Genomic DNA, 19,298 nt, shown 5'->3' on the forward strand with positions numbered 1-19,298 from the left:
GGTTTAGAGTCATGACCAAGCTGTAAGGATGTTAAACATCTGGTGGGTGTTTCATAAAGCTGTTCTTAAAGTTAAGAGCGACTTTAAGAACGACTGGTGAACCTTTCTTACGCACTTAAACCATCGTCAATGGTGTATACCATTTACCAAAAGAAAAGATCACCAGTCGTTCTTAAAGTCGCTCTTATCTTACGAACAGCTTTATGAAACACCCACCTGGACCCCGTATTTCAAATAATTATTAAAAATACGATGAAACTTATTTAATGGAAATCCATCAAAGTCATAATTCCATGAATTAATCTTGTACATTTGACCACAATTTTCCCCATTTCTTTCTTCACTTCATCAACTCCTCAAGCCAAGATACATTGAAAGAATTATCTTAATAAGACATTGCCATTTGGGACCTGACCATAACCTTTGTTTTACAATGATTTAACTTTGCTATAGAAAGCGTCAACATTGATTCCCACCAACAAAGGATGAAAAACAGTCTTAACAAGAGGAAGAACAGAAAAAAAATTAGATTAATTGAATAAAAGAAAATGTGTCGAGATGATGATGATGAGAATTAAAGAATTGAACCAAGTAATGGAAGAAAGATATAGTTTTCATACAGTTTATCAAATAATTTGCTAAAATCCAACATGTGTCACAAATATTTCACCAGTAGTTAAATTTTAGCTAACAGCAAAACTTTCTAATGACTAGTTTTAATGAGTAGTCATGATTTTGAAATGAGTAATAAACACTATCTTATAAAGCACATCATTTTGCTCAGGCATTACAACAATTACACACACTTGTATCTTTAAAACTGTCCAAATACCGACAACTACTGTAGAAGCTGTTATTTTCGCGGGGGTTTTATTTTCGCGGATTGCCGATCGGCCGCGAATTTAACAACCCGCGAAAAATGTCGGGACCCCCGCGATTCGCGAAAAATTCTGTACGCGAAAATAACAGCTTGTACAGTATATAATACCATGAGCATGTTAGAACTCTTCCAAAGGTACCTTAAGTGTGTAGTTCTTCAATAATGTGTAAATAGTGCCTGTGTTTGTAGTAGACTCTATAAATACCTCTCAAGAAATGTATTACCCATTACATTTACTGCTCTTACAATCCCTTGGTGTTCCTGACAATTCAAATCAAACAAGAATGTAAATGTATTCCACAATAATGATGTGCACATATATGGACTGCTTATAACGTCATTAGCCTATCAGTATACCAAAGCCCCATTTGGATCTAATTCTAACGTCAAAGACCACGAAACATGAAAACAATCATTGAGAAAATCAAGATATGAACATGGACGGATTAATGTTCTCTTGGACATACTCTGAATATAAACATGGTGACAAATTACATCAAGGAGTTGGGGCATTACAGTTATGTTGTAAATTGGACATCAGTGATACAGCAATACTGCCTTCAATGACTCTTCTACAAGGCTATGGAGGCAAAACCTTTTATCTCTAAACAGAGATATTAATTTCTAAAGAGACTGAAGAGTTGTTATGACGCTGTATCCAATAAATCACTAGCCAAATGTATGTCCTGTATTCTGAACTCAGGTTAAAAAACTCTTGCTTCAAGTTAAGGTTTACATAATGGATAGTCGAATGTATCACAAATCTCTATAAGATTAGAGGTTGAATTGAAGTAGTTACCTTTACCATTCCTGCATGGATTTAAAAAAAAACCTCAAAAAACATAACAAAATCCAATGAAAATTTTGGCTTCTCACGATGTTATGCCGGACTTAGATCACTGTCTACTAAAGTTAACTTGGATTTCAGTTTACAGGCCAAAGTATGGTGTTAACAGAAAATTTTGCAGTTTCTCCTTATTCTAAATACAAGTAGCAATGAATAATTAGAGAAAATATATAACTGAGAAAAAATAAACCATTTCAAGTGAAGCATGATGTGCCATTACTGATTAGAAGATGTATAACTGAAACTAATCATTATGCTCTCTAAGCTCTCTAAATTGGCAACATTATACGAACAATAAAATGACTTTAATATGAAAATGCAAATTATCATTTTGGCTTGTATTGAAACAATATTTGTATGTGGATAAGAATAGAATGATTGCTGCTAATTTGAGGAGAGCAACATCTGACAAAATTTTTTCTCTGATTTTTCTGATCAAAAAAGTGAATTTCCCATTAAGTACACCAAGGCACTGTCTTACATTGAATTCAAATAGATTAAAATCAATCATAAATTAGTATCAATTATTTAATCGCAATTTTGAGCTTGATTTGAACTTATTGCAACTCTTAGTAAGACAGTGCCTAGTTATCCAAAGAAAGACTTTACTAATTAACTTCTTTATCAATCTTCTAATTCCACAACATGTTGTATAGGGACCGTCCAGATTCTAGATTAATCTAACCTTTTCTCAACCAAAGGAATAGAGTCATTCAATGAACGTTAAGAAAAAGCATTAATTAGTATTTGAATAATGAAGTCTAATACAATCTTAGATCATAAAAATACAATCAATATTACCAGTCTTATTCTCTTATATATCCTCTCTGGTTTTACCTTTCCAAAGCATAAGAATCATTATGTGTTCTGTTTTTAACAGCTGCATAGTATTTGAAATGTGTTTACTTCATACATACATTCATATTATTGTTAGAAGCATGATAAATGTTAAACACCTTTTCCCACTACTCTGAAACAAATGTAACCTTAGCAGACGTTGAAGCATACATTAAAGGACATGGAGACAGCAATTGATAATGATGGACAGAAACGATGCATTAGAAATGAGCCACGGCTTAAACCCTTTGTAGCATTGAATGTTTCAGTAGCAAGCCATTACTGGAACATACCTATAAAGATATTACAACAATCATGACAACATTCGCATCTCATATCATCTCTTTTATCGATTCTTTAAAAAAAATATATAGGCAATCTTGTCCATGCTAACTACATATCATGTGACTGGTCTCATGACTATGATGGAATGTTTCCATTGTGGATGCTAGAGAAGGAAAGAAAATCATCCTTGAATTGATGACTGACATAGAAAAGGATGTAGGCTTTACATCTGGTGATGACTTTCTCTTCTACAGGGGTCACTGTACTATCATTGAAGCAGTACCACTGACCTGTGTGTGTATAACATGAAGAAAAGAAAGAAAAAGAGGATTAAAATTAAGAATTAAAAAATAAAGAAAAATAAATTAATCAAACCATGCTAATCAGGAATTCAAGAATTACAAAATCAATCTAATCCCTGAGTACCACAATGCTGACTCCATACTTTCATTTATTCTACATGTAGGTTTCAAGAATAAATATCCATTAATTTAGGTTGCACAAAGTAAAAAAGCCTCAGATTTCCTCAGCAATTTCGTTAGCGTTCATCCGAATCGTCGTATCAGTCAATTTTGGTTTAGAAAAAATAATTTTGGGATTTTCGCAGAAAATGAGGGTACAAGTCCTATTCTAATACATGATTAAATTTCTAGGTAGTAATTTTTTTCAGTTTCTGAGATATGTAGAGATTTTCACAGCGATGCCATACAAACTTTTTATAAAATGCATGAGTCCCATGGAGAAACTCAAGCAAAGCAAACAAAAGCTTGAACACTTAATATGCAAATGCGCTATCAGCCAAACTGTCGTATCTGCACTGCACTGACTTTGCACATGAAAGAGTGTTCAACGTTTTGCTTGATTATGCGCATTGAAATTAAGGTGGGGTTGTTGTATCCCCTATGGCGTTTTTGTATAAGGAAAATCTAAACTGCTCAAATCAAAATTACAAGCATGTAGCTCTTTGGCGATATTTCCTCTGATTCCTGGTTTTGTGTAAAAATTAAAAATTTCAATAAATTGTCTTGATCTTTCCAACCATGTATTTTTCTAGCAATGAAAATGTTGTAAGGCTGGGGAACAAAGTGTGGAAATTATAGTAAATTTTGAAGTCGATTTCTTCTAGAATGGGTGTACACTGTATGATGGTTCAGATGACCTCAACTTCATATTGCTCGTCCAATACCATTTCCCAAAAGAAATCAAATGCTAACCAAATGATTGTATAAGGTCTTATTGGCAGCTGGTTGTTAAAGGTTGCTAAAGCATGTTGGACTCAATTATTTTAGCATTGTTAATGATTTGATAGAGTTTTAAAAACAAATGAGATACAAAGATTTCAGTACCCTGTAAATGTTGTCAGTGAAAAGTGCTGATAACATGAAGCTTGTCTAATAAAGACTTACCATTGTTGACTGCAAAGGCTATGTAGTGACCAGCACCAGCCCTGTTAAGAAGAAATCATAGGCATCAACATAAGAAATAGTACAAAGTGCAATAAACTTTTATCTCTGATTACATAATGCAGCACACTTTAGACTTTACATCTAATATGACCAATTTCCATTTAAAAAAATAAATAAAAAGTATACAAAAACAAAGAATACAAAAGAAATTTAAAGAACAATAAAATTCATATGAATTTTTTTGTTCATCTTAAGAGACTGAAGCTATTACCTGGCAGTTACCCATCTCTGACAACTATGTATGTGTATTCTTATCCTCCGAGGATTCCACCCCCCCCCCGATCTCGGCCACCAATCACACAAGCATCGCAAACAAAATTTCAGATGTAAGGTGCAATGCAATCTGAATTGTTAATTTTTCTGAAATAACGCTTTTTTTTCATATGAATTCATTATGTTGATTAAAATAACAAAATTACTCCAATCGACAAAATACAGCCCAATATGTGCTAATATTCTATTCAAAGACTCTTTGTAGGATTCCGAACAAAAGTATTCTAAAAGAAAAATTCAGTATTGCAATTTTTCATATGAAGTTTATTATTCTTGAAAATTCTTATGCATTTCCTTGTTTATTTCTATTTCTTTATTTTTTTTCAATGGAAATTGTCAACAATTTAGTTCTACTCATAAACAAGGCAATTTTTTTGAAGTAGAAATAATGAAACAGTAACTGTTAGGAATTTCGCCCAAACCACAAATTGCATTGGATTTGTACATGAATTCATGTTTTTGAGCAATTACAAAATGTTGAATATTTTCAGAACTGCGTACCCAGGGTCGCAAATTAGGTCTTAATAAGTTATGCAAGGCTTGAAAAAAAAGTCATAGAACGGCATGGCACCAACATTTCACGTCAGATTTATCACCCCAACCAATTAGGGTTCTCACATTTATGTCCATTTCTTTCAGTATATTTTTTTTCATTTTTTTTTTACCTTTTCTATCACTTCCTCCCAGAAATGAGAATAAACAATATTTTCCCATGGCTTGGCTTTGAGAAGACAGCTGCATGTAGATCTACTTGCTTCAGAAATGATTATTTTTCCCACCATCTTGACCAATTATTTACTTATTATCATCACTATCATCATTAATAATAACTGAGATATCAGAACCCATTCAAATTACAAATGAATAAAGGGACCCCTGTTGTTATAGAGTTGTTCTTTAATACCAAGGAAAAGTCTATGACTCTTTAATACCATTGTTGATTGCATGTGGGATTTTTAATCAATGCAAAGAATATGAAATAAGGGTTTCACAGCAATTAAAAGCTCATCTGAGCAGAATGTGTAGCAGTCATAAATTACATGTAAATAGATCACAGAGGTTATACGTTGCAGGTCTGGCTAAATCCCTCTGCTTACAATCAAATGTATATAAAAATATATTTAAAACGAGGCAAAAGCAATTTTGTGTCTTGACCACTTATGAAAATAACCAGAAATATCGTGATTTCCAAGGGCACGCAACAGAATTGTATTGAAACTTCATTGTGACATGACTGGGATGGAATAACACTTCTCATAAGAGCCTTGCACATGAACTATAATATTGACCTTAAAATGACCTTTGACCTTACCATGTGACCTCCGACTGCAGCATAACATGCAGGTCACCGAAGTACATCTACCATCCAAGTTTTGTTGAGAAGTGACTTACGGTTGCGGAGTTAGGTGTCATAAGAAAGTCTTGCATGTAAACTTTAACGTTGACCTAAAAATTACCTTTGACCTTATCATGTGACCTCCGACTGCAACACATGCAGGTCCCCCAAGTCCATCTACCATCCAAGTTTGGTTCAAAAGCAACTTACGGTTGTGGAGTTATGTGTCATTAGGTTTACGAAAGACGGACGACAGACGAAGGACGGACGATATTTGGATCCTTAAGTTTCGCCTTCACCTCTGGTGGGCGAGACAAAAAACGGATGTGTGAAACAGGAAAGATGCAATGAAATATTCCCATAGCCTGTTTTCAGTAAATGAAATTCTCTCAGCTGATGAACCATTTCAATTCTTCAGCTTGTCACCTCATACAAGAATTATTAACTGTCATGGCGGGGGAGGGGAGTACATGTGGTATACACACCTAAACGCATTGGTCAATCTTGTTCAGGAAACATGCATCATTGCATTAAATACCATGTGTGCACTGGCATTTAAGCATGACTTGAAGTAACACTTAATTCTATATGACCCCCCCCTCTCTGTTCAAGGATACTCACCCTGACCCTTGATGTACAATGACTGCAGCTAAATCATAAACAGTTGAGCTAACATTCTCATCTTGACACTATATAAAGACAAACAAAAAATGAAAGGAATACATAGCTCAACATTACACCAATATTAACTCTGAGCTAAAACATAGCGACATTCATCTACCAGTAGTTGCCTATATATAACTCTGGGCTCCGTAACACAAAGGTTTGCAGTGAATTGCAAATATGAAAGAACCGCACTGATTGGTCCCTGGTCAGTGTATTAAACCAAATGCATGTGTAACATTGATATTGATTGTTCAGTTCATTTAGTAATTGATCGCTAATACAGAGCCCTGGTTTTATTCCAGCTGCTGCTTCCAGTGCTCTTTGCATTCATGGAATTAATTCTGCCAGGCACCAAGTCATCTCACCTGAGTTGAATGCAATATAATGTGGACAAATTTCTAGCTGAAGGAAAACATGTCATGACTGCCTATTTGAAATATAAAATCAACAACCAGACCGATATTTAGTCAATTTCAGCTAAATCTATGTATGATTACTGCTGCTAAATCATGAACAAATGAGCTTATTTTATCATCTTGACAAAGTGGGATACAACAAAATAAGAAAAAATAAAATTTCAAATGTTACATCAATAACAATTCATAAACTTTTGTAAAATCTACATATGGAACTATTAATATGTACAAGTATAATAATTTCCAACTCAAAGTAATAATGTCTCATTATCAAACCTTTGATGGAGATAACATGCAATGAATATCTGAAACAACCTTTTCATATGGCCATGTTTATTCATTTGAGAAAGCATTGAAACCAAATACAAGTTAACACAATGTGCACTACTTCAAAAGAAATTTTTACTAATCAAGGTGAATGACACTTAAAGGGGTACTCCAGGCTGAAATATCTATATCTAAATAAATAGAGGAATTTTAAAGGAGCAAAATGTTGAAAATTTCATCAAAATCTGATAACAAATAAAAAAGTTAGTGGATTTTAGAGTTTAGCAATATTTTGAAGAAAAAAAAGTTGTATGTACGTCATTACGAATATTCATTAGGTGGACTGATGATGTCACATCTCCACTTTCCTTTTTCTCATGTATTACATGAAATAATCATTGTTTTATTTTTTTTCATACATCTGTGAATGACATGTCTCCCTTGTAATGAAATATTTTGCAGCAATGAATATCTAATGCACTAAATCAGTTGCCAGTCCATTTTTTTTAAGTTCTTAGTAGCCAAAATTCGAATAAAAATAATTTCATGTAATAAAATAACAACAGAATAAGTGGAGATATAACATCACCAATTTGCTCATTGAATATTCATGAAGAAATCTAGAACTGTTTCACCAGAATACTGCAAATCTTTTAAATGCTATAGATTTGTTATTCCTTGTCTGATATTGATCAAATTTTTAGTGTTTTGTTTGTCCGATTTTTCTTTGTCTGTTCCAATCATATCATCTTTAGCCTGGAGTATCCTATTATTCAAGCCTGACTTGTGCTCCCAGGTAGTGACTTACCTCTGTACCAAGCATGTAGGGTTGTATATCTAAGCCTTTCATAGGAAACTGTACATAGGTATCTATCTTAGTTCGTAGAAAACCAGACCATGTGAAGCGCTTTAGATGTATACATAGTACCTAGCAAAGAAAAAACATTTTTTAGTTTACACTCACATAAATAGACAAGTTGATGTCATCAAATACAAAGAACATCAGTACAAATGGTTAAAATGCTCAAAGCCATGTTCAAAGGAAAATCCCCAAAAATGAAATTCAAAAATGGAAAAAATAGAAACAAGCTGGACATTAACCCTAAAAAGACTGGGGGGGCTGATTCAGCCCCCCCTCGACATTTTTCGCGATAAATCCGCCGCGCGAAATTTTTTGACCGCTTCGCTCGCTGACTTTTTACTTTCAAGTCTCGCGCAACTTTTGAGACCAAAATTGTGACCCCCGGGTACACGGTTCCAAAATTACGCAACATTTCGTAAGTGCATGCAGACCCAAAATTACTCAAAAACGTGAATTTGTGTACAAATCCAATGCAAATAGTGTTCTTAGCCAAAATTCATAAATGTATCATTATTTTTCCTTTTACTGCTTAAAATCAATTATTTTAAACAAAACAAAAGTCGAAAAACAAAGAAATACATAAGAAATTTAGAAAACAATAGAATACATAAGAAAATAAATGCGATTTTGAATTTTTTTTTAAATCAATTTGATCAGATGCCTATCTAGAGTATGTGAAACAAAAATTAGCATTTCAGGGGCATTATTTTATTAATTAGAGCAAACTTATGATTTTACGCATAAATTAGCATAATTAATGAGACATGAGATTTTTTGCAGAATTTGATGTTATAGTTTTGTAGATAATGCCATGGGTAACGCGTGTGCCAATTTTCGTCGCAATCGCGCGATCGACGGCCAAGATCATAAGGGGGGGCTGAATCAGCCCCCCCCAGTCTTCTTAGGCGTCGAAATAGCCCAGTCTATTTAGGGTTAAGGGGGAAAATGAAAAGAAAAATTAACAACCTCCCCAAAAACATCTTTAAAGGTCAAGTCCACCTCAGAAAATTTTGATTTTAATTATTAGATAAAAATCAAACAACCATAGGGCTGAAAAATTCACCAAAATCAGATGTTAAAATAAGAAAGTTATGACATTTCAAAATTTTGCTTACCGGTATTTTTTACAGAACAGTTATATGCACAATTCAGTGATATGCAAATGAGAGAGTAGATGATATCCCTCACTATTTCTTTTGTTTTACAATATTTCAATTTTAACAGATTTTACAATAATGACTAACTTGACTGAACCACAAATGTTACAACAATGGTCATTCATATGTTAAGGGAGAGATAAAACTTAGTTTCATGAGACAATGAGAAAATTAAATATAATGAAATACAAATGAAATACTGAGTGATGTCATCAGTACCCTTATTTGCATGCTGACCAGGATGAGCATGTAACTCTTTTTTAAATGTAGCAAATCACAATTTTTTGTAAAATATTTAAATTGAAGAAAATGCTGGAAAGGGAGAATAACTTATTTATCAGTAATTGAATAATAAAAAGAGGGCGCTATTACAGGCGAGTTAGTCGAGATGTTTGGTGGTTGATCGGTCATGGATTATAAATGAAAGAGAGATCAATGCGGAAACTCAAATAGTTCACTACAATACCACCTGTTTAGTGATGGGCCTTGCTAATCAAAGTTATTTGCACTACATTGGTACTAATACGTTCAAGTATTCATGACATGAGGAAGTTTATAAACTGAACCACCATTCTTTCATGGTCTCTTAAGCTCCACCCATTTTTTAGCCTAGTTACTCCCAAATTGGGCGTGGTTTGGGAAATAATTGGGGTATTGATGCAGGGTGCTTTAATGTTTGTATTTTGATTGGCCCGTCTATCTCTATCTATAAAACACATGGGGTTCGTAACACATGTTGCTTTGCTGGGAATATCCGGGGCACGAGTTTCAGTTTTACTTTTAAGTTTGTTTGGTGTACATGATCTCACTGTAAGCTCTCACTTAGGTTCACCCAGCCTATAAGTGTAATATTGACTATGTGATTGATTCCATGTTTACTCTGTGATTTCAGCTAATTTTGATTTAGAACTAAATACACATCAATGTATTTTACTGCCTCAGATTTTATTCTCCACTTTCTCATTTTGTTAGTTATATCATGGTGAACGGAGAGTGTGCTGACGACTGTTATAGCTGCCTTTACAACTCAACTCTCTTATTTAACATCTGATTTTGATATATTGTTTAGTGTTATGATTTGTTGGCTTTTTCTCCTTTTATTCAAATCAAAAAATTTTGCCCGGGTTGACTTCTCCTTTAAGGGAGAACCATCTTCTTTCCCTTTCACCCCCTATCTTTTCATTTCAGATTTATCTCTATTTAACTATACAAAACACAAGAAAAATATCATCTACCATAATCCATAACAAGTGGAATGCCTCTGGCCGTCTCACCTGCATCACGCGGTTCAATATAGCATCAGTGCTGACTTTGAAAAATACTCTAACTTGCACAAGATGTTCAGTGATACATGGTTACTTTTATGTCCACTTTTTATGAACTAGACCAATAAACTTACAGAGATATGATGGTTATTCAACCAAAAAAACCCAACATGGCCAAAGTTCATTGACCTTACATGACCTTTGACCTTGATCAAGTGACTTGAAACTCGCACAGGATGTTCAGTGATACTTGATTACTCTTATGTCAAGATTCATGAATCAGATCCATAAACTTTCAAAGTTATGATGGTAATTCAACAGATACACCCGATTCGGCCAAAGTTCATTGACCTTTGACCTTGGTCATGTGACCTGAAATGCGCACAGGATGTTCAGTGATACTTGATTACTCTAATGTCCAAGTTTAACGAACTAGACCAATAAACTTTCAAAGTTATGATGGTAATTCAACAGATACCCCCAATTCGGCCAAAGTTCATTGACCCTAAATGACCTTTGACCTTAATCATGAGAGCTGAAACTTGCACAAAATGTTCAGTGATGCTTGATTACTATTATGTCCATGTTTCATGAATCAGATCCATAAACTGTCAAAGTTATGATGGGAATTCAACAGATACCCCCAATTCGGCCAAAGTTCATTGACCCTAAATGACCTTTGACCTTGGTCATGTGACATAAAACTCACGCAGGATATTCAGTGATAATTGATTAACCTTATGTCCAAGTTTCATGAACTAGGTCCATATATTTTCTAACTTACGATGACATTTCAAAAACTTAACCTCAGGTTAAGATTTCGATGCTGATTCCTCCAACATGGTCTAAGTTCATTGACCCTAAATGACCTTTGACCTTGGTCATGTGACATAAAACTCTAATATGAATGAATCAGATCCATAAACTGTCAAAGTTATGATGGGAATTCAACAGATACCCCCAATTCGGCCAAAGTTCATTGACCCTAAATGACCTTTGACCTTGGTCATGTGACATAAAACTCACGCAGGATATTCAGTGATAATTGATTAACCTTATGTCCAAGTTTCATGAACTAGGTCCATATATTTTCTAACTTACGATGACATTTCAAAAACTTAACCTCAGGTTAAGATTTCGATGCTGATTCCTCCAACATGGTCTAAGTTCATTGACCCTAAATGACCTTTGACCTTGGTCATGTGACATGAAACTCTAATAGGATGTTCAGTATAACTTGATTAACCTTATGGCCAAGTCTCATGAACTAGGTCCATATACTTTCTAAGTTATGATGTCATTTCAAACACTTAACCTCAGGTTAAGATTTGATGTGGACGTCGCCGCCGTCGCCATCGGAAAAGCGGCGCCTATAGTCTCACTCTGATATGCAGGTGAGACAAAAAGGAAATACAGGCAGAAATTGAAATGGAAAGATGAGAAAGGATGAAAACGGGAAAAGAGAGGTATTCTTTTCTTGAAAGTGAGTGAAGTCCTGAAAGGACTGTAAACGAGATGAGATGAGCTGAATGTGGCTTGAGTAGCGATGGTTTGATTAGTAGTAGGTTGAAGTGAAGAAAGGGTACTCAAAGTTTTGGGCAGGTTGACTGTCCATTTTCAGGAGAAAGAAAACATCTAATTTCCTCTTTTCATCCTTTCTCATCTTTCCATTTCAATTTTCTGCCTACATTTCCTTTCCCTTCTTCATATTACACATGGTAAACTTTCTCCATGTTAGGGATAATGTTATTTCTATCCATCGACAAGAAATATTTTTAGATATTCAACAGAGCATCAGCTGGACTGAAATATATTAGAATCAAACTAGGCAGATAATCTTTAGTTTTAGGGAGATAACCTTTGACTAAATCTCACATTTGGGATAGCTTTGAGCCAGAATTTCTTAGTTGATGGTTGTCTTTGTTGACATTTTGGACACATGTACTGTTCTGTCTCCTCCAGCTCTTCAACCTCTATGAAGCTATATAGACAATCTGAAATCAAATGACACAAAATTACCAAGATTATACTACATCATATGTACACATAGTGGCAAATGCAAATGCAGATTCTTAGCCTTTCAAGAAGTAACATGTAAGCATTGGCTCTTAATCCTATATACTTGGGGTGGGCCTATGTCCCTTGACGTTTAAAACACAATAAATTTGTAACATGAGAGGTTCGTGCTCAGTTTTTTCATTACAATTTTCCTATAGTTCTGTGTGGCTTTTTAGCCCAAACTTGCTAAGCACAGGTATGGGTTTACAAAATTACATAATATTGTGTAATTGCACACCCAAAATTGGTCAAAAACAAGATTTCGTGTACAAATCCAATGAAAATTCTGTTCTAGCAAAAATTCATCACTGAAGCACTATATCGGGCCATAATATGTCCCCCCAGAAAGACAAGAATAAAAATACCCCAGTTATATTAAGCTCAACCATGAATTAAGTCACACTCAACTCTTTGCAAAACATTTCTTGGATTGTTAGTCCACACACAAATCACTTTGAAAATAAATGGTAAGTTTACAAGAAAAGGAGTAAAAATCAACAATCTACATCAAAACAAATCAGTACCAATGTCTGTTTTTCAAATCTTTTTATCCCTATTTTCTTCTAATACATACAAAACTTCAGAATGAGACATTATTTGGTGACACATGACAAAAATATCTAAAAAACAAGGATAACTCAGTGCTAATTCCAATATAGTTATAACTTTCATTACTGTCACTATCAGAAACTAACTACACCTTTACTTTCTTTATCCTACTTCATTTGAAATCAATTCTTGAAAGTAAATAAGATGTCATTCATAAATAAGACATACATGTACAATTGTACCAAAATATCAAGTACCAATGCAGAGTCTTTAAGTTGTATGAATTCAAGCTATTTTCTCACCTTGTAACCTACATACTTGTGAACCATCCTTATTTTTACTTCTCGGTCTAAACCTTTCAGGAATATCTAATGATACATCTGTAGAAAACAATGCAATTAAAGATAAATGAAAATTGAAATTTATAAATGAAAAAAAAATGAATTTCATGAGAAAGTCTGTAAAACCAATGTTAATTGTCACTACCGTATATCATAGATCTAGGTCTGGTACAGTTACATAAACTGAACTTTGTGAAATCATAAAATCTAATCTGAAAAACAATCACACTGAAGATAACCAACACAGATAAGCACATATGGGACAGTGTATTATCAATGCTTGGAAAAATTGTGCTTGAACATCAAGCTTGCTGACTTCTTTCTCAGCAATTACATAATTTCTTGCATATTATATATTTACACATATAGATTCTGTACAAACACATTTTGAAATTGTTACCACAATTGGCTATTATCTTTAAAGGGGGGGGGGGGAAAGAAGTGATAGCCTCGAGATACAATTCACAGCATATAACATTTAATGAAGGTGAGTGTGGCTATGTATGTACTTATGATATACCCAGTCAAAATAAATCACATGTCCTTACCAGTGTAAAACAAATATATTTTGTAAACATGGGCTAATTTTCCTGCTGATAAAACTATATGAAATCACTCACAAAGCAATTTCTAATAAATATTTTATTTTGTTTATCAGATAGTGTGAATGATTGGCTACCACTTTATTAATGGAATGTACTATCGGACAAATCAGATTCAGTGTGTCTCCCACACTCTACACCCTGAGATGATTAAGCTTATTAAAAAAGAAAACTTCATTTATACTTTCTTTTTAATTTCAATTCAAATAGAAAGTGATAATCAGGGATGTAGTTGAGGCCTCAGGCTGAGTTACATCTTTAAAGCATATGGGAAAGGGATTTCTCCAGTGGCCTTAGGACTCGAAAATAACGGCCTTGACTACATCCCCAGTGATGATGAACTCCCTTCCTACCTAGAAATGGATCTATCTTCTTGTAGAGAGACCCACATGGTCTACATGTGACTTCACTTAGAAGAAGACCACCAAATATTAGACTGACAATGGTTGGATGGCCATTAGTTTGTTTCCTAGGTGTGGTAGGCCAATGTGAGCCTTGGAGTTCTGTGTGGAGTCTGTCTAGTAGATACCTCATGAACTCATGTGCATCTTGTTGTTGGTAACCCCTGCATCAAGAATGGATAGAGAAAAAAGACAAACTAGCAAGTGATTGTATAATTATTCTTTAAAAAAATTAGCTACTTACTTTTTATTGTATTAACAAAAATTAACAAATAAACCAAATTTACTCACATGAATAGTGCTCACAACGTAATCATCATAATCATTATGTTAATATCATCATTTATTAATCATTATCAATACTATTGTTATCATCATCATCATCATCATCACTATCACTATCATCATCATCCCTATCATTATCAACATCATCACTATCATTATCATCATCGTCACCATTGTCATCATCATCTTCACTAATATCATTGCCAACATAATCATCATCATCATCATAACCAAAAAATCTTCATCATTAATCATCATCCTCATAATCGATACCAGAATGATCATTACAGAAGCTCTATCCCTGTCATCATCACTATCATCAAGATGATCCCCTTTATCTTCATCACCATCATCATCACCAACATCATTATCATCACTATCACCACCATTATCATCATCATCATCGCCATCATCATCATCATCAACAACATCATCACCATCATCATCATCAACATTATCATCACCATCATCACCATCATCATCACCATCATCATCAACATCATCATCATCACCATCATCATCATCACCATCATCATCATCACCATAATCATCATCACCATAATCATCATCATCACCATAATCATCATCATCATCGCCATATCCATTTTAATAATGAATCTAAATAGCATCCCGTTCTAAGTTCTAAAGTAGTATGTTCTTACCGAAACCTTGGGAATATCTTCCACATGACTGAGAAGAGTGAGTCTGGTGAGATAGCTGTCTGATCGCCTTGCCATAAAGCACATAAAGTCTTCCTGATCTCCTCTACCAATGATCTATACCAGACAAAAATTATTAGCATTACTATTATATAATCATTATTATTATACGAGGTACGTGTATTATGAGAATCTTGTTAAGTGCAGGAAATCATTTAGCCCGTTGATAAATAATCGTGTAATCCCCAGAGGTTATATTTCAGGGCCTATCTGACAAATTACATAATGTCCTTCCGTGGTCATTCCTAATTATGAATTTCAATCAATTTGATATGCTGGGATCATTTAGTGCGCAATCTCGCAAAGGCAAGGACTGTCTGGCATTGACATCACTCGCTTCAGTAAAGTCATGTATGTCATCACGCATACTTTTTCCTTGAGGGGTGGAGCTTAGCAAGCATGAGAACTGCAAAAAATGGCAAGTTATTAATTAGAAAAATAAAAGCTGTTAAATTTAGGAATCACTGTGAAAAGTTATATTATTTTTTTCAATTTCAGTCTTTATTTATTACAGGGGCCTTTAATCAGCCATAGAATGCATTTCCAAACATGTTGAAGTGTGAAATCCTTTCCTTACCCCCCATGGTAGTAACACTCCACATTATTCATTTCCTGGTATGTTATCAGCTGACTTCAGAAAGCTCAACAAGAATAACACACTTTCCACTCATTTTAAAGCAGGATACTACTCAATTTCTAATTAGGTTTAGAATGCACACACTTGCCAAGATTACATCACCCCAAATTTCAACTTCAAGAACACTCATGGTTACTAACAATATTCAATTTAACAGTTTCACCTGGTTCAACAGTTGAAGACAGAAATTCATTTTTCAAAGAGCTGAAATTCGACCTACATGTACTGAACATAATTTGATTTTCATTTAGCACACACTTTCTACAGACATGAACACAACATAATGGCTTAAGAAATATGGAAGTATTGTATACTTCAGAATTTTGTAACTTATGATAGCCATAATCACAGGGCATCACAAGAATTCAAAGAATAATATAAGCACTATCAAAGGGTCGTGCAATGAGTCAGGGGTGTTACTATGACAGTATATAAATTATTTTTTGTTTGGCATACATATACTCCCCCCCCCTACCCCAGCACAATCTGCCAGCAAAATATTTTGAACTTCCTGTCAGCTCATGCTATGAAGAGAATGTACTCGTAACCATAGGATTCAGTTTATATCTTACAATATCCTGGAAATTGATTCAAGATAGCTATAATCATGGTAGAAAACACTTGGATGGAAACAAATCCAAGACCCTGATAATGCATCTACAGCTAAAGTTTAGAATGGGAGTTGTTGAAGATACCATACGAAACATGTACCACATGATTTGTAGAATATGAGCGCAAGCTGTGTCTTAATAATGTGGTCATGTGACCTGAAACTCGTACAGGAGTTCAGTGATACTTGATCACTCCAACTTTTATGAACTAGATCCATAAACTTTCAAAGTTACAATTTATGATGCCAGATGGTAATTCAACAAATACCCCCAACATGGCCAAAGTTCATTGACCATAAATGACCTTTGACCTTGGTCATATGACCTGAAACTCGTATAGGATGTTCAGTAATACTTCATTACCCTTATGTGTAAGTTTCATGAGCTAGGTCATACTTTCGAAGTTATGATGACATTTCAAAAACTTAATATTAGGTTAAGATTTCGATAATGATTCACCCAACATAGTCTAAGTTCATTGACCCTAAATGACCTCAGTCATGTGACCTTAGTCATGTGACCTGAAACCAAGACAGGATGTTCAGTAATACTTGATTACCGTACCCTTATGTCCAAGTTTCATGAACTAGGTCCATATACTTCTAAGTTATGATGTCATTTCAAAAACTTAACCTCTGGTTAAGATTTGATGTTGACCCTGCCGTCGCTTCCATCGGAAAAGCGGCGCCCATGATATATCATTATCATCATTACTATTTTCATACATACACGTCATCATGTTTCATATTTCTTGTGTTGTAGATTCTCTTCCCTGCCGTCTTGCCACTTCTAAGTTCCACAGCTGGTAAATCTTTGAAGTAGCCACAAAATTGGTTGATATTACTAAATGAGAGTAAAATAGAAATAAAAAATGAAAATATATTTAGAAGTTAACATGGGCTGCAATTATTGTATTAAAAGGTTAAAATATTATTATCACAACCAGCTTTCTATTCATCAACTCCTCATGTAAAAATAGGTCATGTTTGATAACTTGTTTATAATCCAATGTAATCTGGGTTCCAAAAGAAACTGATCAAACTCTACAAAGGCACTGCAAGAATTCCACTCAGTCGAAAGGAGTAATATTTTTACACAGGCTAGCTTCTATAATGTTTACTAAGCACATGTCAATAAATTAGAGATAAATTCCAGTTCTGGTAATGAACTCAAAATGCCAAAGGATTCTGGAAGAAATTGTGTAATTGCTGAGAAATAAGCAAAATAAGCGCAGATTTGGTCACTTCCATCGGGTCTTTATTCCAGCAATAATAATACACTGTCCCATGTGTGCCTATCTGTGTTGGCGATCTTTAGTGTGTTCATAATTCAGCTTAGATTTTACGATTTTACAAAGTTCAGTTTATGTAAATGTACCAGATCTAGATCCACGATGAAATAGTCATACTTAACCTTGGTTTTACAGACTTTCTCACGGAATTCGTGTTTTACTGCAACTACTATCATTTAGCTTTAAGAGATTTGTTCAATCACATGACATCATATGAATATATGAAACATTATGGAAAATAAGACTTTATAATATCAAAGGTGTCGATTCTTTAGTCTTTTTGCAAATACTGGACTGAAACCAGTCAATGGAAAAGCAATTGATTTTTCTCAATATTGTGTTAAATTAACCCCTTGACAACTGAATTTGGTACTTGACATACAATTAGTACAGGAACTGCCTAGTCCACAAGGAAATTTACTGCCTAATTTCAAATTTATTATATCAGTGAGAGAAATTTATTTTGGGTCATTACCGGCCTATGATAGGTTCCATCCATCACCCCATTCACATCTACTTTCTTAAAAGTGGAAACCAGTTTATCATATAATGGAAGCACTCAAAGAGGTCTTGGGAGTGATCTTAAATGGTCTTCCAAACAAGTTTTTGAAGTCCATATTGCAATATGGTTTCAAGACCGCTTTGCCTCGTTAAACTGATTTAAGCATAGATGAGGACAGGACCATTCTTCAGGAACCAATCTTCACACAGAAGTACGAGAGTGAGTTCATTATGGGAACGCTACTCAGTACACACTGCATGTAGAATGCCTACTCTGTGGCTTCAAATTTCACACAAAACATGTGACCACACTAAGAGCATTTGCATAGCACAAGATTGCTCTGAATGCATAAAATGGCTTTGGAAACCAGTTCAGGAGATTGTGATGAGAACGTTAATGAAAAGATCTCAAGTGGTGAAACCAGTTCCAGGGAACATTGTGAAATCACCCCTCAATACATATAGGTACCTAAGTGATTGCAGTACAGCATTCATAAAACAGGTGTTTCCTAGATTTCGCAACCCTGGAATATTGGCTCTCGTCTGAAAGAAATTGAAAAAGGAAATCATTTTGTGAAACATATATACATGACATGGTACGTGTAATCATGCCCTAATTTGTTAATTCCTTGTGTAGGTCAATAAGTGGAACCTCCAAATTTTCCTCAATAAATAAAGAAAGAATGAATGAATGAACGAACGAACGAACGAATGAACGAATGGAATAAATATATAACTAAAAAACT

General features: G+C 34.4%; 1 protein-coding gene across 1 annotated transcript in view; it reads right to left on the reverse strand.

The window, feature by feature from the left end:
• Positions 1-787: 787 nt before the first annotated feature.
• Positions 788-19,298, reverse strand: part of LOC121415031 (ubiquitin carboxyl-terminal hydrolase 3-like) — a 31,944-nt gene continuing 13,433 nt past the window's right edge. Inside the window, exons 6-15 of the mRNA XM_041608088.1 lie at positions 19,022-19,095; positions 17,490-17,603; positions 15,456-15,569; positions 14,461-14,672; positions 13,467-13,544; positions 12,433-12,551; positions 8,082-8,201; positions 6,546-6,613; positions 4,256-4,296; positions 788-3,139 (exon numbers count right to left, since the gene is read on the reverse strand). Of these exons, the coding sequence (XP_041464022.1) occupies positions 2,985-3,139; positions 4,256-4,296; positions 6,546-6,613; positions 8,082-8,201; positions 12,433-12,551; positions 13,467-13,544; positions 14,461-14,672; positions 15,456-15,569; positions 17,490-17,603; positions 19,022-19,095 (1,095 nt within the window). The 3' untranslated portion in view covers positions 788-2,984. The remainder of the gene's footprint in view (positions 3,140-4,255; positions 4,297-6,545; positions 6,614-8,081; positions 8,202-12,432; positions 12,552-13,466; positions 13,545-14,460; positions 14,673-15,455; positions 15,570-17,489; positions 17,604-19,021; positions 19,096-19,298) is intronic.

This window comes from Lytechinus variegatus, chromosome 5 (assembly GCF_018143015.1).
Source record: "Lytechinus variegatus isolate NC3 chromosome 5, Lvar_3.0, whole genome shotgun sequence".
Classification (NCBI taxonomy): domain Eukaryota; kingdom Metazoa; phylum Echinodermata; class Echinoidea; order Temnopleuroida; family Toxopneustidae; genus Lytechinus; species Lytechinus variegatus.